Source organism: Manis pentadactyla, chromosome 2 (assembly GCF_030020395.1).
Source record: "Manis pentadactyla isolate mManPen7 chromosome 2, mManPen7.hap1, whole genome shotgun sequence".
NCBI lineage: Eukaryota > Metazoa > Chordata > Mammalia > Pholidota > Manidae > Manis > Manis pentadactyla.
In genome coordinates, this window is record NC_080020.1 from 87,495,921 (window position 1) to 87,514,876 (window position 18,956).

Consider the following 18,956-nt stretch of genomic DNA (forward strand, 5'->3'; position numbering starts at 1 on the left):
CAGTTTGAAAAAGACAGATGCACCCCTATGTTAACGCAGCACTATTTACAATAGGCAAGAAATGGAAGCAACCTAAGTGTCCATCAGTAGATGAATGAAGAAGACGTGGTACAAACACAGAATGGAATATTATTCAGCCATAAGAAGAAAACAAATCCTACCATTTGCAACAACATGGATGGAGCTAGAGGGTATTATGCTCAGTGAAATAAGCCAAGCAGAGAAAGACAAGTACCAAATGATTTCACTCATATGTGGAGTATAAGAACAAAGAAAAACTGAAGGAACAAAACAGCAGCAGAATCACAGAACCCAAGAATGGACTAACAGTTACCAAAGGGAAAGGGACTGGGGAGAATGGGAGGGAAGGGAGGGATAAGGGGTGAGGAAAGAAAGGGGGCCTTATGAGTAGCATGTATAATGTGTGGGGGGAGCATGGGGAGGGCTGTGCAACACAGAGAAGACAAGTAGTGACTCTACAGCTTCTTACTATGATGATAGACAGTGACTGTAATGGGGTTTGTAGGGGGGTACTTGGTGAAGGGGGGAGTCTAGTAAACATAATGTTCCTCATGTAATTGTAGATTAATGATACCAAAATAAAACAAAAATAAAAATAAAATTATAAAGGAGAAGTTTTATTCCAAGGTCTACACAAAAAAAGTTAACCTAATAGTTGACCCCTGGTATTTTATTACTTTTCTTTCTCAGGAATAAAAACTCTGATTTAAAAAAAAAAAGTATTCAGTCACTCTAAATTACATATTACAGTTCAGAATAGATATACATATTTCAGGAATGCCCTAAAAACAAATTAAGACCAAAGGGGTATAAGTCAAAAATTAAAAGCGGTCTACTTTTTTCATATATTATGACTAGTTATATGTAAAAGTAGAAAATGCCTACACCAATGGAATAAGCTTTAAACAAAGTCTTCAATAAAATTCTCATCTCAGACCTTACAATGTGAAAAATGCACCATTTTCATTTCATCCAATTATGTTGGATGCAAAGGACAGAACACACACCTTATAGATTTTTACAACTAGCAAAGGCCCACGAAAAAGAAAAATACATGACAAAATACAATGTATACCCCCTACATGTCAACTCTAACAATGAAATATCCTTAAGCCAAAATGTCTCAAAACAGGGTCTCAGTATTTATTAAATTATCAATCATCATATACTCATTTATAATTAACAGGATCTCTGCAATTAACAATGACTGGTATTTGTATCTTTATTTTGTAGAGAAATTTTGAAACAAATTCATGTAAGAAACTAGAAAATTATTAAGTATAACTAAGCTAGCAAAATAACACCCTTCACTCTGCCCCAGTTCAGGCCAACAGAGGAAGCTGAATCAAAAAAAAAAGGAATAAAATTTCCACCTTCCTCTCAAAGCATAAAGAGAATTTATACCATCTCACTGTCATTTAATAGGGTTGTTTTTTATAGGTTTCCTCAAATATATAGTATAGAAACAGAGACCATTACTAACCCAATGTGTCTTAACTTTAATTTGCTCGATCACCTCTACTTTAAACAAATAGCTTTTTGTAGTCAATTATTCTACCATGTTCTGTACAAGATGGTTTATATCAGTTATCTCCAATCTCCATAGCAACTCTCCAAAGCAAGTAATATTATCCCTACTTTACAGATGAGTAAATTCTGCCTGGCAAAGTCTACTAAATTGTTAAATTAAGTATAATAATCCTGAACCCAAATATGGTACATGACACATGCTTTTCCGTTCGGAAAACATGGTCACCATAGTTAAAGGAGCACACCCTCAAATCAAAGCGACCTCCTTCCTCTTGACAGAAATCAGCAGAAACAAAGTAACATTAGTCTTCATTTAAGAGTAAATAAATGTTTTAAAAATTTAAAAACTACTTACTCCCGCCAAGTACTCCAAAGAATGAAAACTAAGGTTATCTATAAATTCTCAAATGAAAATAGTACCCTGCGTGAATATTCTTCAAGACCCTTACACCAGGATTCCTCCCACCACCATTCGAAAACATGGTCCCCTCCCCAAAAAGCTATAGATCATAATAAAATCCACATTTGCCACACCCTGCGGTCAGAGGAACAAACTGCTGTTTGGAGTAGGTTCATAGGGCCTCAACTGTAAGGCTTAGTGGAAGCGAGGAAGTACCTCCTAGATGAAGTTCATTTGCTAAGCTTCCAGGTGACAGTTCCGGAGAGACCTGGCAAATGAAAACGCTTCCCTCTGCAGGTACTTACCTGCTTCTGGGAGCCTTTTCTTGGGGCTCCGCTTCCCCGAAATTGACCGGGAGCACATTTGTGGACTCTGCTGGTTTCGACGCAGAGGCCGCTGCGGGCTCCGGCGCCCTGGGAACCTCTTGGCCACGCTGGGGATTTGGGGCGGTGGAGCTCCTGGTACCTACACCAGGCCTGACATTCGGTTTCACGCTAAGGCGTGCCCTGCGGAACATGGCGGAGCCAGGGGGCCCGTGGAGGCGGCCCCACGGCCGCTCTCAGCCCCGAGCCCCGGCCGCTGCCAGAGAGGGGGTTAGGAACTGCGCCCTTTCCACAGAGCCACACCACCAAACCAGCGGGCAACTACCGCAGTTTCGCGCCCCCGCCGCCTCCCCCGACCTCCCGCCGCCGCCGCTCCATGTCCCTGCTACACTAAGAGCTTAATTTTCCCCTCTACCTTGCTTCCCCGCCCTCGGAGGGCGCCGGGACTGATGGCGTCACCATCCAGCGCCCCTGAATGACTTAAATGCTCCGCGCCCGGAGCCATGGTAACTGTCAAACCTCAGAGCATAGGTTATCTGTGAACCGGAATTGGGACTCAAGGCGGTGTGCGCTCCCCTCTCCAGGTGTCCTTGAGTTGTTGAAAATAGGAGAAAGGAGGTCAACCCCTCAAATCAAATTCGTACGGGAACTATTAAAATGCTGGCCGATTTTGTTTTTAGAGGTTCGTGTAGAGCAGTTCCTGTTTACCAGCGCATCCCAGGGCTTAGAAATTCTAAGCTGTGGAAAACATAAATTAGAAATTTAGGTGTGAAGAAACTGGTAACAGTTAGCTGTGGAGGGGAACTGGGTTTCCGGGAAACATGCAATGCGAGGTAGACCATTCACTGTAATCTTTGTGTACTTTTCAAAGTGAATGTATTACCTGTTCAAAAATTATTATAGTTAAAACTTTGTGAATTAATACAAGTATTCTTAATTTGCTCAGGACGTAGCAACACAGCAATTAACAAGGTGTTCTGAGTTGGGAAGGAAAGAAATGAAACAACAAACAAGTGAAAAATTCAAGAATATATTTAAATGCCATAAAAGAAATGTATAAAGGGTAATATCAGAGATTAATGGCAGGCTTGCTTACTTTATTTTGGGTGGGGTGGTTAGGGAAGGTCTCTATGACGAGAGGAAAAATGATCAGAGATGAGGATGACTCTGCAGTGTATGGGCCAGTGTTTGAATCTGCGATACAAATCCCTGAGTTATGGAAACACAGGCCTGACTGACTTCTTGGAAGGAGAAGATTCTACAAGAACATCCTGGTTCAATAATAACAAAATGTCAAATGAATGAAAATCCTGAACTGATTGAAGGGATTGCTAGATCATCCAGAGAAAGAAGAGAGGCAAGTGCTTTTGAGAGAGGGAGGACAAAGCTGAAAGCACAGAAAAGAAATTCTTCTAAGTTTGGGAAGAGAATGGAGGTCTGTGGGTTCTGTGGGCTCCCTCCAGTACTCTGGCAAGGGAACAAGAACTCAGGTACACTTAAGAAGCCCGAGAACTTGACAACGGAACCCCGGCTGAAGATATCTAGGAATCTTGGAGCCACTGCCAGGACCATATAGCTTTGGACAGCATATTCTGGTATAAACTAAAGACACAGGACTTTACCCAAATGTTCTGTTTCACCAAGTGTCTAGGGCATTCCCACAATTCTGCAGGTAAGGAAATAAATAATGACTAAGAACACTTAATTTCTCATTAGTAAAGGAATGGGAACAGAGTCAGATTTAATTTTATTATTAAATATGAAGTAGTAAGATATTTGTTACACACAGAAGTTTCTGGAGTAAATTCGTAATTGCTTCACAGTAATTTTAAGTCTCCAGTTTTCTCTAGCAGACACGTCAACATTTGTTGATACATGATGAACATGTGTATCCCTACAACTCAAAAACAATTTTCAGCTGCAAAGAAAGCTCAATTAGACTGTAAATTAAGACCATATACAGAAATAACAACCCTGCCACCCACCTTCCTAACCCAAATTTCTTTCCTCCCTTCTTCTTTAGACGATCTCTTTATCTCTCTAAAAAGTAAAGCCAGAAAGTCAATCTTTTTCCCCCTGCCCAAGTTACCCCAGAAGAGGTTCCCCAGACAACTGGCCTGTAAGCAATAGTGAGCAGAAAGGATGGGGCATAGGGAAACTACAAGGCTCTCTGAGGCTGAAAGAATAATGTCAGCAGTAGTTAACATATTGAGTGCCGCCATATGCTGGGCACTTAATGCTTCGCATATATTAATTCAGTTAATGAAGGTGGTACAATTACCTCCCCATTTTACTGGTAAGGAAACTTCGGTGCAATGAAATAATGGGCCCAAATTCCTTTCAACCCAGACATTCCATCTTCAGAGCCCTCATTCTTCACTTTGTCATACCTTCTCTAAAATAGGCTATTTTACTAAGTAAGATAAAAATTGTGGGCACTTGGTCATATATACTTGGGGGTCCATTATAGCATTTTGTATACTTTTATATATCTTTGAAAACTTCAGAAATAAAAGTCTTAAAAAATAGGGTAAATTTAGGGTGTTCAGACTAACCCTACACATTTCTCAGTTTGTAATAACGGAATAGATAACGAAAGTAAGTATCAACCAAATGAACCATCAAGCATACATGTCTGTTCCTAGCAATGGGAGATGCTCCACAGCTTTTATTTAGGGTCCGAGGTTGTTCTGGGCTACTGTGAAAGCGTTGTAAAACTGCATTCTCTGCCATCCTCCCGCTATCACACAATCCAAGCACAGAACATCACACTAAAACTCAGAAAGTACTATCAACTATCACAAGGGCGCTGGGATAAATTGTAAATTAACAGACTTGAGAGTCCATTTCACTTGCACCAGTCCCTACCTGTTAGTTCAGTCACTTCTTCTCTCAGAGTCTCAGTTTCCTTTTCCGTAAAATGAGAGCAATGAAGCCTACCTTGCAGGGCTGATGCGAGAATAAGGAAGGAAAATATGTAATGGGCCAACACTTGCCTTTCGCAGAGTTAAAATTTGTTTTGTCCTCTACAACCCCTGCCGCTTCTTCAAGGGAATGAATGAAAGCCAACGTTCTGTGTCGAAAATTTAGATATCGTAGCCTTTATTGTCGTTACCAAACAACAGGAGCTGGTCAAGCCCCACTGCTCGGAACACATGGGATTCTCAGACAAACGACCCGCATTTAGACTCCACCAGATCCGCCTAGCGCAGGGGCCGGGAGCGCCGGTCTTCCGCGGGAGGCCGACCGGAGGCCGCCCCGCCCCCCTGCAGCGCACGCGCAGTCGCTCGCCGGCCACGCCGGCGGCTGTTGTGGAGTCTCGGTGGGCGGGGCGTTGGACAGAACGGAGGCGTCGCTGAAGGCCCGCGTGGGCTCAGCCTTCAAGAACTGCCTCTGAGCGTGTGAAGAAGCCGTTGCTCTTTCGAGTCGCCCTCTTTCAGGCTCGGTGCGGTGGTCGGCATGGCCCGTGAGTGAGCGGCATGGCCCGGGAGAAGCGGCGGGAAGCGTCCGGCGGGGAAGCCTAGCACCCCAGAGTCTGTGGGGGAGAGGCGAGGCTGGCTGTGAATCTCCTTGGGTCTCGCGGGGCGGACACCGGGTCTGCAATCGGCCGAGAGAGAGGTCTGGACTGAAAAGTAGGACAGGTGCCTTCCCCTCCGGTGCGAGTTTGCTCCGTGAAGAACACCTTCCCGGTGGTGAGGGGTGTGGAGACCGCGGGAAGGATCCTGGTCTGGAGGTGACTTATAGCTGGTACTTAGTCTCACGGCCTAATAAGGACCAGGAGTGCGAAGCGTCTCCACCCTAGTTATTTTGTTTGGTCCGCGCAGGTAAATGTTTCACAGGCATCTGCATTTGCTCACTTAACAGTCGTACTGTGATGGGCCAACTTGTGCTAGGTGTGATTTCTGTTTATCTGTCTTTCTCCACCACATTCCTCAAAAGCCACAACTTATTTTGGAATACTAGCCCATATAGACAGACGATTGGAATGCCTGTTTTAAGAGATCTGGTATTTATAGCCAGTGAACACCTTGATTGGTATGATAATACTTTTAAGACCTTAAGTATTTCCCTTTAAGCTTCCTCCACAGATCTGGGAATACCAGTGGAGTACTCTGCTGACATATTTATTAAAAAACAAACTTCAGATGCACTTAAATAAGAACCTTATAATGGGATTATTCATAATTTTAGATATGGAAAAAGAGCATGACTTACTCTTTGTAGGTGGAAATCAGCGGGAACTTGCCCGCCAGAAAAACATGAAGAAATCCCAGGAAATCAACAAGGGAAAAAGAAAAGAGGATAGCTTGACTACCTCTCAGAGAAAGCAGAGGTAAGTGATACTAATTCTCAAGTCACTGAAGTTTTCATTTTGGAAATGGAAAGCGTTTTTCAAATCCTTGATAGGCCTAACCTGTGGGAAGGGGTAACAGTTAAATACCTGTTGTGTGCCAGGCATACTAAAACTATATGGAATAGTCATTATCCCAACCCATGGATGAAGACTTTAAAGCTCTCAAGCTATAATTTTTCTTACAAAGAATGTCATGCAACTCCACTACAACCAAAAGAACTTTATTTAGCAAAATGATTGAACATCTTCCCTATATAAGGCACTGTTAGGTGGTAGAGGTACAAGATTTGCAAAGCAGACATCCTATGCAAGCAAGTATGGATGAATTAACTCAATTACAGTGATAACTGTTCTGAAGAAGGCACAGAAAAGCATATGTAGCTGTACTGACTTCTGAAGACCTTGGGTTAGAGGGAATGCAAGTACACAACCTTGGTATGACTACATATGACAACTAACACAAAACTGCTACAGAAATACTTTGAGACTTCAGCTTAAGTAAAAAAAAAAAAAAGGGAAAAAAGCAGCAGCAAACGTTTCTATACAAGTTAACCAAAGTTTTATTCTAAAATCAAATTTTGTTGTCCATGTAGAAGTTGGAAGTCAGGTGAATAAATGACTATATATGCTTTAGTGTGTCTTCTCTGTGGCCCTCAAGCCTGGCTGCACATTAGAACTACCTGGGAAACCGCTCAAGGCACTTCACCCACTCCTAATTTAATTAGTCTCAAGATAGGCATTAAAAGGAACTCTAGAGAAAGTTTATTATATTTAACTTAAACCTGACTTTAAAAAGGCTCCCCAGGTAATTCTAATGTGCCAGAGTTAAGAATCATTGTTTAATGGGGTTGAAGGCCTTACATTATCACTTCACACTTTTCTATGACATTTATTATTAAAGTAGTACGCTTTGCCTTAAATTTCTGTTTACTCACATTGGAGTACAAGTGAATGTGGTACAAATCAGTGAATCTGAAGTAATACTTTAATTGGAGAACCTAGCCTAGCTTGGCTTACTGATAGCCACTGTTTAATGAATACCCACCCCTTACAAAGTTCTGTGCAAGGTGCTCTGCATGTATCATCTCTATTCATCACAACCTGAAGAGTGGGGTCACCCTAATGCACAGAATAGGATACTGAGGCTCTGAAATTCAGTAACATTACTAAAGTCATACAGGCAAGCACAGCAAAACTTGATTTCAAACAGAAAAATTGCTATCATTATTCTTTCCCATGATACCATCTCTTTGTAGCTATCTTGTTTTATCTTCCATCTCATTCTTTGTTTTTGCTATTGCCTTTGCAGAAATGTCTTTCTGTCATGGACATAGCTACTCATCCTGAGCTAAAATATAATACTAAGTCTATGCAATAGCAACACAGAAAAGAGCCTGGACTTTTAAATTGAACAAACCTTGGTTTGTATGTGATTTGAGGCAAATTATTTAACTCTAATTATTTAGCTTTCCTTTCTTTTTTTTAATCTGAAACACGGGGATAATAACTAAGAGTTTTGGAGGACTTAATCCAGAGCCAATAAAATGCCTAGCACATAGTAGGTGTTGAACATATAGCCATTTAATTTTTTTTTTTTAATACGGGTTTCATGAACCATCTAGCCCAGGTAGTCTGGTTGTAGTTCAGTTAATATTGCATATGGTTGTTTAGCCAGAGACACAAAAGTTTAAGAAAATGTCCTGGATATTTTGCTTTTCTTTAATGAAATCTGTTTTTAGTCACTGTCTATTGAGCTTTTGACTTAAAAGAAACTAAATTTCTTCAGAACATCTATGTGCTAATCCTAGGTACCAGTTAGGATACCTAGGAGACTTCTTAAATGCCCCTTCTTTCAAGAAAAGAATGAGTGAATTTTGTTGAAAGCCAAGCATAATTGCCATTATTTCTGCATTAAGCTGCATAATGTCAGATGCTTATGTATGTGTGTACATATGTATACATATTCATAGCTGTTCCTCAGAACAACCTTGGTATGTATTGCTCCAGTTTTGAAAGGGCTTTGAGGTTATTTGCCCAAGGTCATAACAGTAGAGATGGAATTCAAAATAAAATCTGACTTCAAAGCCTTTCCATTCTTTACCTTCTCATTCTGTCTCCATCCATGACAATGGAAAGACATGATTATTTATATCTTCTCTTGAATTGTCTTCTACTTCACTAAATGGGTATTGTATAGAAATAAGTAAGAACATAAAATCAGTTTTTCTGTAACAACTCAGCCTTTTCCCCTATTATAGGGACTCTGAGATAATGCAACAAAAGCAGAAGGCAGCTAATGAGAAGAAGTCTATGCAGACAAGAAAAAAATGATCACTACTTGGAAAACCTGGGTGCTTCTTCCAACTAGGTGTATCATAACTCTATGATCAAGATTTTTGTAGAGTGGACAGTCATTACGTATGTTATAACATATCCTTATAAACCCCTTTTAAACTTAACCTTTCAGCCTGATTTAGCGTGATATTTCAGAACCATCTTCAAAGAATAAAACACTAACCACACGTGACATGTTGGTGAACATTATTTATCATCTGAACATTTATATAATTTATTAGGTAACGTGGTCAGATGATAAGATCTCATATAAATCTAGTATCTTTGTCATAAACTTTGTTAAAGTAAATCTTTAAAGTCAACTTCATTGTATAATAGAATTTAAGATGGCATTACCTAATTTTGTTTTGTAATCCACTGGTTTGCTTGAAGAATTTACAATATATAGTACAAGCAACCTGGGATAGCAACTAAATGAACATAAACTAAATCATGTCTCAATAGGAGTTCTACTTACAGCTTTAACATTTTTGGTATAAGTGCCATTTTTCAATAGACTTTAGTTTATAGAACAGAATTAAGATCACAGCAGAACTGAGATTTCCTATATACCTCATGCCTTTTCTCATGTAGTCTCCCCAATTATGAACATACCCCACCAGAGTGGTATGTTGTAATTGATGTGCCCACATGGACACATTATTATCACCCAAAGTATGTAGTTTATATTAGGATTCACTCTTTGTATCTAAGAGTGCCATTTTTTAGTCTATTCTGAGAGTTTTCAAAAACTTGTGACTTAATGATGGCTATAAATTTAGAAATATATTAACCTAGAGAAACTAAGATTTGAGACCTTGTTATAGTCTGAAGAAAATATGCATAATTATTGCAAAAAGAATAAAATATCATTGAAGTAGTAAGGTAAATTAAAAATATTATTCAAATAATTGATTTTTCACATCCAATTCAACAAATTTTTACTGGTCACCTAATATATCTACCACTAATGGATAGATCTTCAACAGTTCACAGAATATCTTAATGAAGATTCTGGTAATCTTGTGATGGGTAGGCTTACCAATGGTACCACCCATAAATAGAATGGAATCCTAAGTGTATCTAATATTGAATGAGGCAAACATGAAGTTTTTTAGTTTTAGAAGCTTGAGTTTTTGTCTTCATTGTAGCACAGATTTTCAGTTAAAGCTTTGTTCTATTTCTTTAGTTAACTTCAGTCTTTTTATGATGGTAGTCACAAGGGCAAAAATATTACAACAGCTTAAATTATGTTCTAATAAAAGGGATAATGAAGAAGTCCGACTATACCACAAATATTCTTTATGGGTCTGATTCCTGTAATTCTATTCAGAAATTCTACACAGAGTGATAAGCCACAAGTACAAAGAATTTTTTTATGCTTTAAGTCACATTCTTTATTTGCCTTTTTTAAATGAATAATTTCCATATCTTAAATATCCTGTAGAGTGGAATAACTTAGAAGTTAAACAATCCTTATAAATCTAGGGAAAATTACAACTTCTAAGAGAATATTAGGATAAGGAGGATCTCTAGACTTAAAAACAAAGTTCTTGATTAATTTTTGTGTGATTACTTGAATGATTCATTGTTAAGAGTGTTTGATTTTTAACTTCATTATGACCAGATATTTCCTCAAAGTAGATGGAAAAGTTAGAGAGGAGAAAATGAAATGTAATTGTTGTAATGTATCAATACTTTAGTTTCTTTTCACCTGGTGTATTTAAGAAAGGTAACAAAAATAGCTAAACTTCTGAAGAGGGAAACTGGTCAGTTATAAGATACTAAGGAAAAATATAGGTGACTAATTGTAATCAGTAAAGTTGACTCATGCACTAACTTTATTTCTTTTGGCTCGTTGCCAAAGCAAGATAAAATTATTTAGATGAAGTACCGACTTTACAGTGTAATTTGGAAAATATCAAACTCCATGGAACACCTTTGTAGACATTAAAAATACTATCTTGCATCATCTTGAACAGGAGGTAGTACATTATCATTAGCAATCTAAATCCTGCTGAAAATAAGAGTAGCTGCTACTGCCCAGGGAGGTAAACTGGGGTCAGTTTTGTCTGTGTCATGGGTTTAGCAATGATATAAACTAAGCAGGGAGTATGCCAACTTCTTTAGGTAAATTCCTAATTGCCTTTGGTGATGAGGCTCTTTAAAAAAAAATGAAAATTCAATTGAAAAACTGAAATATTTTCATGAAATTGTCAATCATAAGTTTTCCATTAGATCAAACTAAGAACTTTTAATAAACTGCTGCCTACAACTTTATCTGCTAAAGCACTTGCTATATAATAATTACATATTGAAATGTATTGTCTTTGCAGATAGCCAAGTCATAAAAATGTCACTGAGTAAACAATGATTCTAACTAAACTGGTCAAATGCACTTACTATAAATTCCAGAATTATTTAAAACTTAATACAGGCTTTTCCTTAGAACTTTGCTTCTTAAAAATAAAGCAAAACCCCCCTATGTTTATCGCAGCACTATTTACAATAGCCAAGAAATGGAAGCAACCTAAGTGTCCATCAGTAGATGAATGGATAAAGAAGATGTGGTACATGTACACAATGGAATATTGTTCAGCCATAAGAAGAAAACAAATCCTACCATTTGCAACAACATGGATGGAGTTAGAGGGTATTATGCTCAGTGAAATAAGCCAGGCGGAGAAAGACAAATACCAAATGATTTCACTCATATGTGGAGTATAAGAACAAAGAAAAACTGAAGGAACAAAACAGCAGCAGAATCACAGAACCCAAGAATGGACTAACAGTTACCAAAGGGAAAGGGACTGGGGAGAATGGGAGGGAAGGGAGGGATAAGGGCCGGCGAGAAGAAAGAGGGTATTACGATTAGCATGTATAATGTGGGGGTGGGGATGGGGAGGGCTGTGCAACACAGAGAAGACAAGTAGTGATTCTACAACATCTTACTATGCTGATGGACAGTGACTGTAATGGGGTTTTTGGGGGGAACTTGGTGAAGGGGGGACCCTAGTAAACATAATGTTCTTCATGTAATTGTAGATTAATGATAACAAAATAATTTTTTTTAAAAAGGCAAAACCTTTTACATAGCACTGATCAAGTAATGTGCCTTAACAGTTCACAGGTAGCCTGCTATTGGGCCATTTCCCTGGAAAAGTTGAGATTTTAAAATTTGAGTATGACATAACCTTTATAGAAATATTTTCTATGCCAAATGCTACTCTTGCTACTTTATCAGTTGGATGTGACTTTGCTTACTGGCATATCAGTGCAGGAACATTTCTTTGCAGTAAAGTTTGATGGAGCTTTCTCCATATTTGTGAGTTTACAAGAAATTGCCTACCAACCTGGCTGTTGGTAGGCAAGACACAATCCTATTGAATACTTTCCTTTTATAAACATATAGCATGACAAAGGCTTTGTCAGACTTTTGGGGCCTTGTAGCACTTAAAGTGGCTGATTAGACATTTAATATAGAACTAATGTATTTTAATATATGCTTGAAGAAATAAAACCACATCCAACCTGTGATTTCATGGTGTATTAGAACTTTTGGTTACAAAAAGAACCATTAATTGGCTTATTTATAACCATAACAATGATTTGAAAGGATGTGAGACACCTGAGGCTTTGGAAAGGTCAAAATTTGGAACAGCTCCAGTACTATGAGGCAGTTTTTTTTACACAGTGCTGCTTTCAGGTTGAAATTCTGACAACCATTTTCAGTCTTTCTCAGAGTGCCTCCAAATGAACTTGTTTGGGTTATGTGCCCGCTTCTCAGCAAGAGAGCAGGTCACCTAAGTTAATGTTATAACCAGGACTATAGCCAGTGAGGAATAGGTGGTTCCCCCAATAAATCTGGTCTATTGAGAGAAGGAAGTCTGGGTAGACTAAAACTATGAGTCCAGTACTTGTATTGCATGTCTAACACTAAGTCTTAAAAATGATACGTGATATTTGGCAAATCATGAAGTTGGTAAGCAAATGAAGTGTGAGAAACTGATGAAGCCTAATACCATTCTTATCTCCAACAGCTTTCAAACCCCAGAATGCACTGCCTGCTTATTATGGAAAATGCAACGAAAGGGCTAAAAAAAATTTAGCAGTAAATTAGGCACTTAAAAAAAACTAAACATACCCTTACTATATGACCTAGTAATTGTACTCCTGGGCATTTATCCCAGTGAAATGATAGTAAAAAGCATACATCTTAACTGTACACTTCAATTGCATTTACATATAAACATTTTACCAGATCAAGATATATATAGACATTTCCAGCACCCTGGCAGGTTCCCTTGTGACCACTTTGAGGTAATGCCCCCTATCTATCACCATCAATTAATTCTGCCTGTTTCTGAATTTCATGTAAGTGGAATCATCCAGGATGTGCTCTTGTGAGTCTGACTTCATTTGCTCAACCTTATGTCTGCGAGAATCCTTTGTCTTCTGTGTAGCAAGAGTTCAGGCTTTTTCATTGCTCTGTAACATTCTGTTAAATGACTATACCATAATTTAATTTTCCACTCTATTTTTCATGGACATTCAGATTGTTCTTAGTTTGGGACTATTATGAATAATTCTGCCATAAACATTTTGGGTGGTCATAGCGCTTATTCCTATTGAGTACATATCTAGGAGTGGAATTACTGAGTAATTGGGTATGTAAAATAGTTGCATATTTCTCTCAGTGCTCATGCAAGCGTGCATAAACATGAAACTAAGGTGTGTGGGGAGATTCCTAGGGCTGCTGTACCAAACTACCACAAACCTGATGGCTTTCAGCAACAGAAATTTATTCCCTTAGTTTTGGACAAGAAGTCCAAATAGAGCAAGTCTAAAGCTTTCTTCTATTTCTTTTAGTTAACTTCAGTCTTTAAAACTTTTTATGATGGTAGTCATAAGGGCAAAAATATTATAACAGCTTAAATTATGTTCTAATAAAAGGGATAATGAAGAAGTCCAATTGTACGACAAAGATTCTTTATGGGTCTGATTCCTGTAATTCTATTCAGAGATTCTACACAGAGTGATAAGCCACAAGTACAAAGAATGGTGTCAGCAGGACCTTAGGCCCTCTGAAGATTCTAGAGGGAAAATCCATCCTTGCTGTTCCCAGTTTCTAGTGTCTCCAGGCGTTACTTGGCTTGGGTAGCATAACTGCTATCTCTGTCTTCACATAGTCCTTCTTTGCTCTGTCTTCCCATCTCTTACAAGGACATTTGTCACTGGGTTTAGAGCCCACTGTAGTCCAGAATGATCTCATTTTGAGATCTTTAATTGCACCAGCAAAACCCTTTTCCCAGGTATTTGGTGGACATACCATTCTGGGGGCCACCATTAAACCCACTACAAGGAGTTTTTTAAACAAAAATGTGAAATTTAGCTGTGACTGGATACTTTTTTTTTTAAATAGCCATGCCTGCAAGCCAGTACAAATAGATTTAACCATAGTGTGGATGTGCAGTAGTTTATCCAGTCATTTCCTTAGTCATGAATAATAAGGATATTTTAAAGCTTTTGCCACTACAAGCAATGTCTATATATCATCATACTTATCCCCATGAATTGATTTTTTTGTTTCTGTAAGAATAGATTCTTAAAGGTAGGATCCCTAGGGTAAAGGTATACGTGTTTGTAATTTTAAACTGATATTTTCTAACAACAGGGTAGTACTTCCTATTCCCATGCCCGTGACAGCATATTATTAATCTCTAATAATTTAACCAACCTGAGTGAAAAATCGTATTTTAGTTTCTAATTCACAATTCCTTGACTGCAGAGGTTGGGCATCTTTTCATATGTTTATTGGATATTTGGATTATGTCCCTTTTTATATATAAAGAAATTGAGATTCTAATTAGGGGATTTCCCCAAGGTCATCCAGCTAGTAAATGCCAGGTTAAGGATATGAAACCAGGCAGACTGAGAGCAGAGCTTCCAGAGTTTAGACATACATTCATATTTATTGGCAGCTATTTTTTTTCTTCTTTGAATAGCTTGTTCTTACCTTTTTGTTTTGTGGTTTTTACTTTTACTTTTGACAAGCTTTTTATTAATATATAAAGAATATTAGTGTGTGTTTTTTCTGAAAAGGTTTTATTATGCACAGAGGGGTGGAAGTTCCGTCCTTGGCAATCAGGATGTTGCTTCACTCCTCTTTTACGCTTGGCACCAATGTGTGTCTGAACTCTTTTTTTGATGAACTTGAGAGCCCACTTGTCCTTGGAGACCTTGAGCAGCAACATGGCATGCTACTCGTATGGGACAAAGCTGCCCACCTCTCAGATCATGTCCCGATGAACTTGTGGTGCTTGGCAATGCATGCACTGCATCAGCTGTGCCTCTGCCTGCTCGTGTTCTTGGTGATCTTGTGGCCCTTGTTGAGGCCCACAGCCACAGGATAGCGAGAGCCACGGCTGTCTTTCTTCAATGGCTGCCATGGCAGAAGGAGAGAATACTTGTCTTGCATGTTACAAATGTTTTCCAAACTATTGTTTGTCCTTTCTTTTTATTTATGTTGCTTTTGTTAAACTTTTAAATAACATAATCAAATATTTAGTTCTTTACAAATGATGATGCAGACTGACAGCCAGCAGACTTGTCTGATGTTAAAATTTTTTTCATATGAACTTGAATGCCAATGGGTGGGGGAATGGGTGGAATGAGTAAGTAGGTATGGAGGGATAGTCTCAACTGATTGCAGTACCTGGTACCCCTTATTGCTTCCTCCTCCTTAACTAATTTACATTATTTACCTGCCTGACTCCCAAAAGGTATCTGAGTTTTCAATCCCTGCATGGTTTGTCGTTTCTGTTTTAAGATCTCCCACATCTTCAGTTTGTAAAAATAACCTAGCATGTATTTTGATATATAATGTGGGGGTAGGGAGTCAACCTCACATACTGGATAGCTAATTATATATATATCATTTATAAATTATACTACATCATTCAAATATTCTTTCAAAACATCATTTAGAGTTTTAAACTTTCTGCTGCAGAAAGTTTCTATTAAGGTATCATTGATATACACCTTACGAAGGTTTCACATGAGCAATATTGTGGTTTCAGCATTCATCCATATCATCTAGTCCCCCCCACACACCCCATTGCAGGCACTGTCTATCAGCGTAAGATGCTATAGAGTCATTACTTGTCTTCTCTGTGCTATACTGCCTTCCCCGTGACCTACCTGTATTATGTGTGCTAATTATAATGCTCCTTAATCCCCTTCTCCTTCCCTCCCCATCCACTTTCCCCTCATGAGCATTCTTATATTCAAATCATGAACACATCCCTGAAACCCAGACCCTAGGTCCTGAAGTAAGATAAAGGTAAGGAACTAATTGGTTTGGTTTACCTTTTATTCACTATTCCATGTGACAATTCCAACATATGTTATTCAAGCTAGAAACCTGATCACTAATCATTTGATTCCCTTATTTGATCATGGGCAAGTTCCAAGAGTCACTGAAGGTAGGGTTTTGGTATGAAAATTCCATATGTACAAAGATTGGTTTCAGTTCGTGAGGTTAAATGTAATATTATGTAAGTCCCTTCAAGTATGATGATTTTCTTTGGAAATTCACTATATTGTGCTTTGAGTGCCTTGTCTATCATATGAAATAACTTTGTAAAACACACTAATTCAAATCTGGGTGTCACCACCAGGAAAAAAAGAACTTTTTGAGGACAAAAATTCTACAGGTTCATTTTTGTTGAAGAACCAGGTCCTAGTGAGTTGAAAAAGACCTTCTCAATAAAGAATCTGCCATTTGAAACATTAAATACTAATTCCTTCTTGAAAACATTTCATTGTGAAAAAGCAGATACAAAAAGCCACATATTATATGATTCCATTCATATGAAATATCCAGAATAAGTAAATCCATAGAGACAGATAGATTACTAGTTGTGAGGGGCTAAAGGGAGGAAAGAATGGGGAGTAATCACTAATGGATACAAGGTTTCTTTTTAGGGTAATGAAAATATTCTGGAATTAGACAGTGGTGGCTGTACAACCTTGTGAATATATTAACAACCACTGAATTATATGCTTTATGTAAATTAAAAATATTTTAAAGAAATCTAGTTCTAAATTCTGTTTAAATTTCTGCATCAAATGCCATTTCAAGACTTTTTGTGACAGAAAAATCTAAGTGACATTGAAAAACACACATCTATTTCTGCTATCTATTGAAGCCAAAGGGGAACCCTCAAACTTCCTTGTGGAAACTTTTTTTTTTAGTAAAATTATAGTATGCACCTAGAAGCCATGTGGCTATCCTAAATTCTTAATAAAGAATAATACTAGAAAAGTAAGTGGTAAGCTCCTACGAGGGACTAATAAACCTGTTTGATCCATGTAAAGACAAACACGTAAAGATAAACATGGGGGAAAATGTACATCCTTGAACCATATACAAGATTTGATGGCCTTTTTTTTTCCTTTTTCCCCTTCACCTATTTTCACAATCCCCCTATCTATCTCCCCCATGGCAACCATCAGTTTGTTTTCTCTATCTATGAGTCTGTTTGTTTTGCTTATATTTTGTTTTTAGATTCCACATAAAAGTGAAGTCATGTGGTATTTCTATTTCTCTGTCTTATTTCACTTAACATAATACCCTCTAGGTCCATCCATGTTGTAAATTGCAAGATTTCATTTTTTTATGGCAGAGTGATATTTCACTGTATGTACATATGTGCCTACATACAGGTACGCATACATATATACACACATGCATACATATATGCGTATCACATCTTCTTTATCCATTCATCTATCAATGGACACTTAGGTTGCATCTATGTCTTGGCTATTTAAAATAACCCTGCAATGAACATAGGAATGCCTATTTTTTTTCAAATTCCTGTTTTCATTTTCTTTGGATAAATACCTAGAAGTGGAATTGATGGGTCATATGGTAGTTCTATTTTTAATCTTGGGGGGCACTTACATTGTTTTCTACTGTAATTGCACCAATTTACTTTCCTACCAACAGTGCATGATGTTCCCTTTTCTCTACTTCACCAACACTTGTTACTTCTTGTCTTTTTGATAATAGCCATGCAGACAGGTGTGTGTTAATAATCTCATTTCAGTTTTGATGTGCATTTCCCTGATGATTAGTGATGTTGAGAATCTTTTCATGTGGTTGTTAGCCATCTGTATGTCTTCTTCGAAAAAATGTCTATTCAGGACCTGTGCACATTTTTTAATCAGGTGATTTTTTTCTATTGACTCCTATGAGTTCTTTATATGTTTTGGAACTTAGCTTTTTATCACCTGTATCATTTGTGAATATCCTCTTCCATTCAGTGCATTGCCTTTTCATTTTGTTGCTGGTTTCCTCTTCTGTGCAAAGGATGAAAGTCTGATGTAGTCCCATTCTCTTATTTTGATCCCACTTTTTTAAGTTCAAAATTTCACTAGAGTCGATTTGGGAGAATGGATATTAACCTAAATGTTAAAGTTGGGAAGTGTCTAAAAGGCATGAACTCTGCTGCCTGGATTCCAGGCAGCTGTGTAAATGTTCTGTGCCTCCATTTCCTTATCTTTAAAACAACAAAATCTTTAAAAAATAGTATATTTAGCATAATTAGGGAATAATAGTCCCTCATTCACAGGGTCGTGAAAAGTAAATACATAAAACTTTTTTTTTTTTTTTTACTCACAGCCTGGCCACAGCACTATGTCAGCATATTTGCAGTATTTCCTCTTGTCCCCAGTCCCAATGGGACAGGGTTGCCCTACTTAGAAAATACACACAGAGGGCACCCAGTTAAAGTTGAATTTCAGATAAACAAAACCTTTTTCTAGTTTCTCTTAAATACTGCATGCTCCAAACTTACACTAAAAAAGTATTCGTTGTTCATTCGAAATTCAAACTTAACTGGGTGTCCTGAAATACATAAAACTCTGAAAAGAACTTTTTTAAATGGTAGCTATATATCATTATCGGTTAACTCGGGACTTATTCTTA

General features: G+C 38.0%; 2 protein-coding genes across 5 annotated transcripts in view; one reads left to right on the forward strand and one right to left on the reverse strand.

The window, feature by feature from the left end:
• The window catches only part of BDP1 (B double prime 1, subunit of RNA polymerase III transcription initiation factor IIIB), a 110,219-nt gene extending 107,521 nt beyond the window's left edge, over positions 1 to 2,698 (reverse strand). For 2 of the 4 annotated variants that reach the window (XM_057494524.1, XM_036887747.2), the window contains exon 1: positions 2,257 to 2,696. In XM_057494524.1, coding sequence (XP_057350507.1) covers positions 2,257 to 2,468 — 212 coding nt within the window. In that variant the 5' untranslated portion in view covers positions 2,469 to 2,696. Of the gene's footprint in view, positions 1 to 2,256 lie in introns of all 4 variants that reach the window. The other 2 variants (XR_005025276.2, XM_057494513.1) reach the window with 2 other exon arrangements.
• Positions 2,699 to 5,583: 2,885 nt separating this feature from the next.
• Positions 5,584 to 9,155, forward strand: LOC118913675 (small EDRK-rich factor 1). Its single transcript, XM_036887812.2, has 3 exons — positions 5,584 to 5,740; positions 6,499 to 6,607; positions 8,887 to 9,155. Exons 1-3 carry the CDS (start codon positions 5,734 to 5,736, stop codon positions 8,957 to 8,959), a joined length of 189 nt encoding a protein of 62 aa, XP_036743707.2. The 5' UTR covers positions 5,584 to 5,733; the 3' UTR covers positions 8,960 to 9,155.
• Positions 9,156 to 18,956: the final 9,801 nt, after the last annotated feature.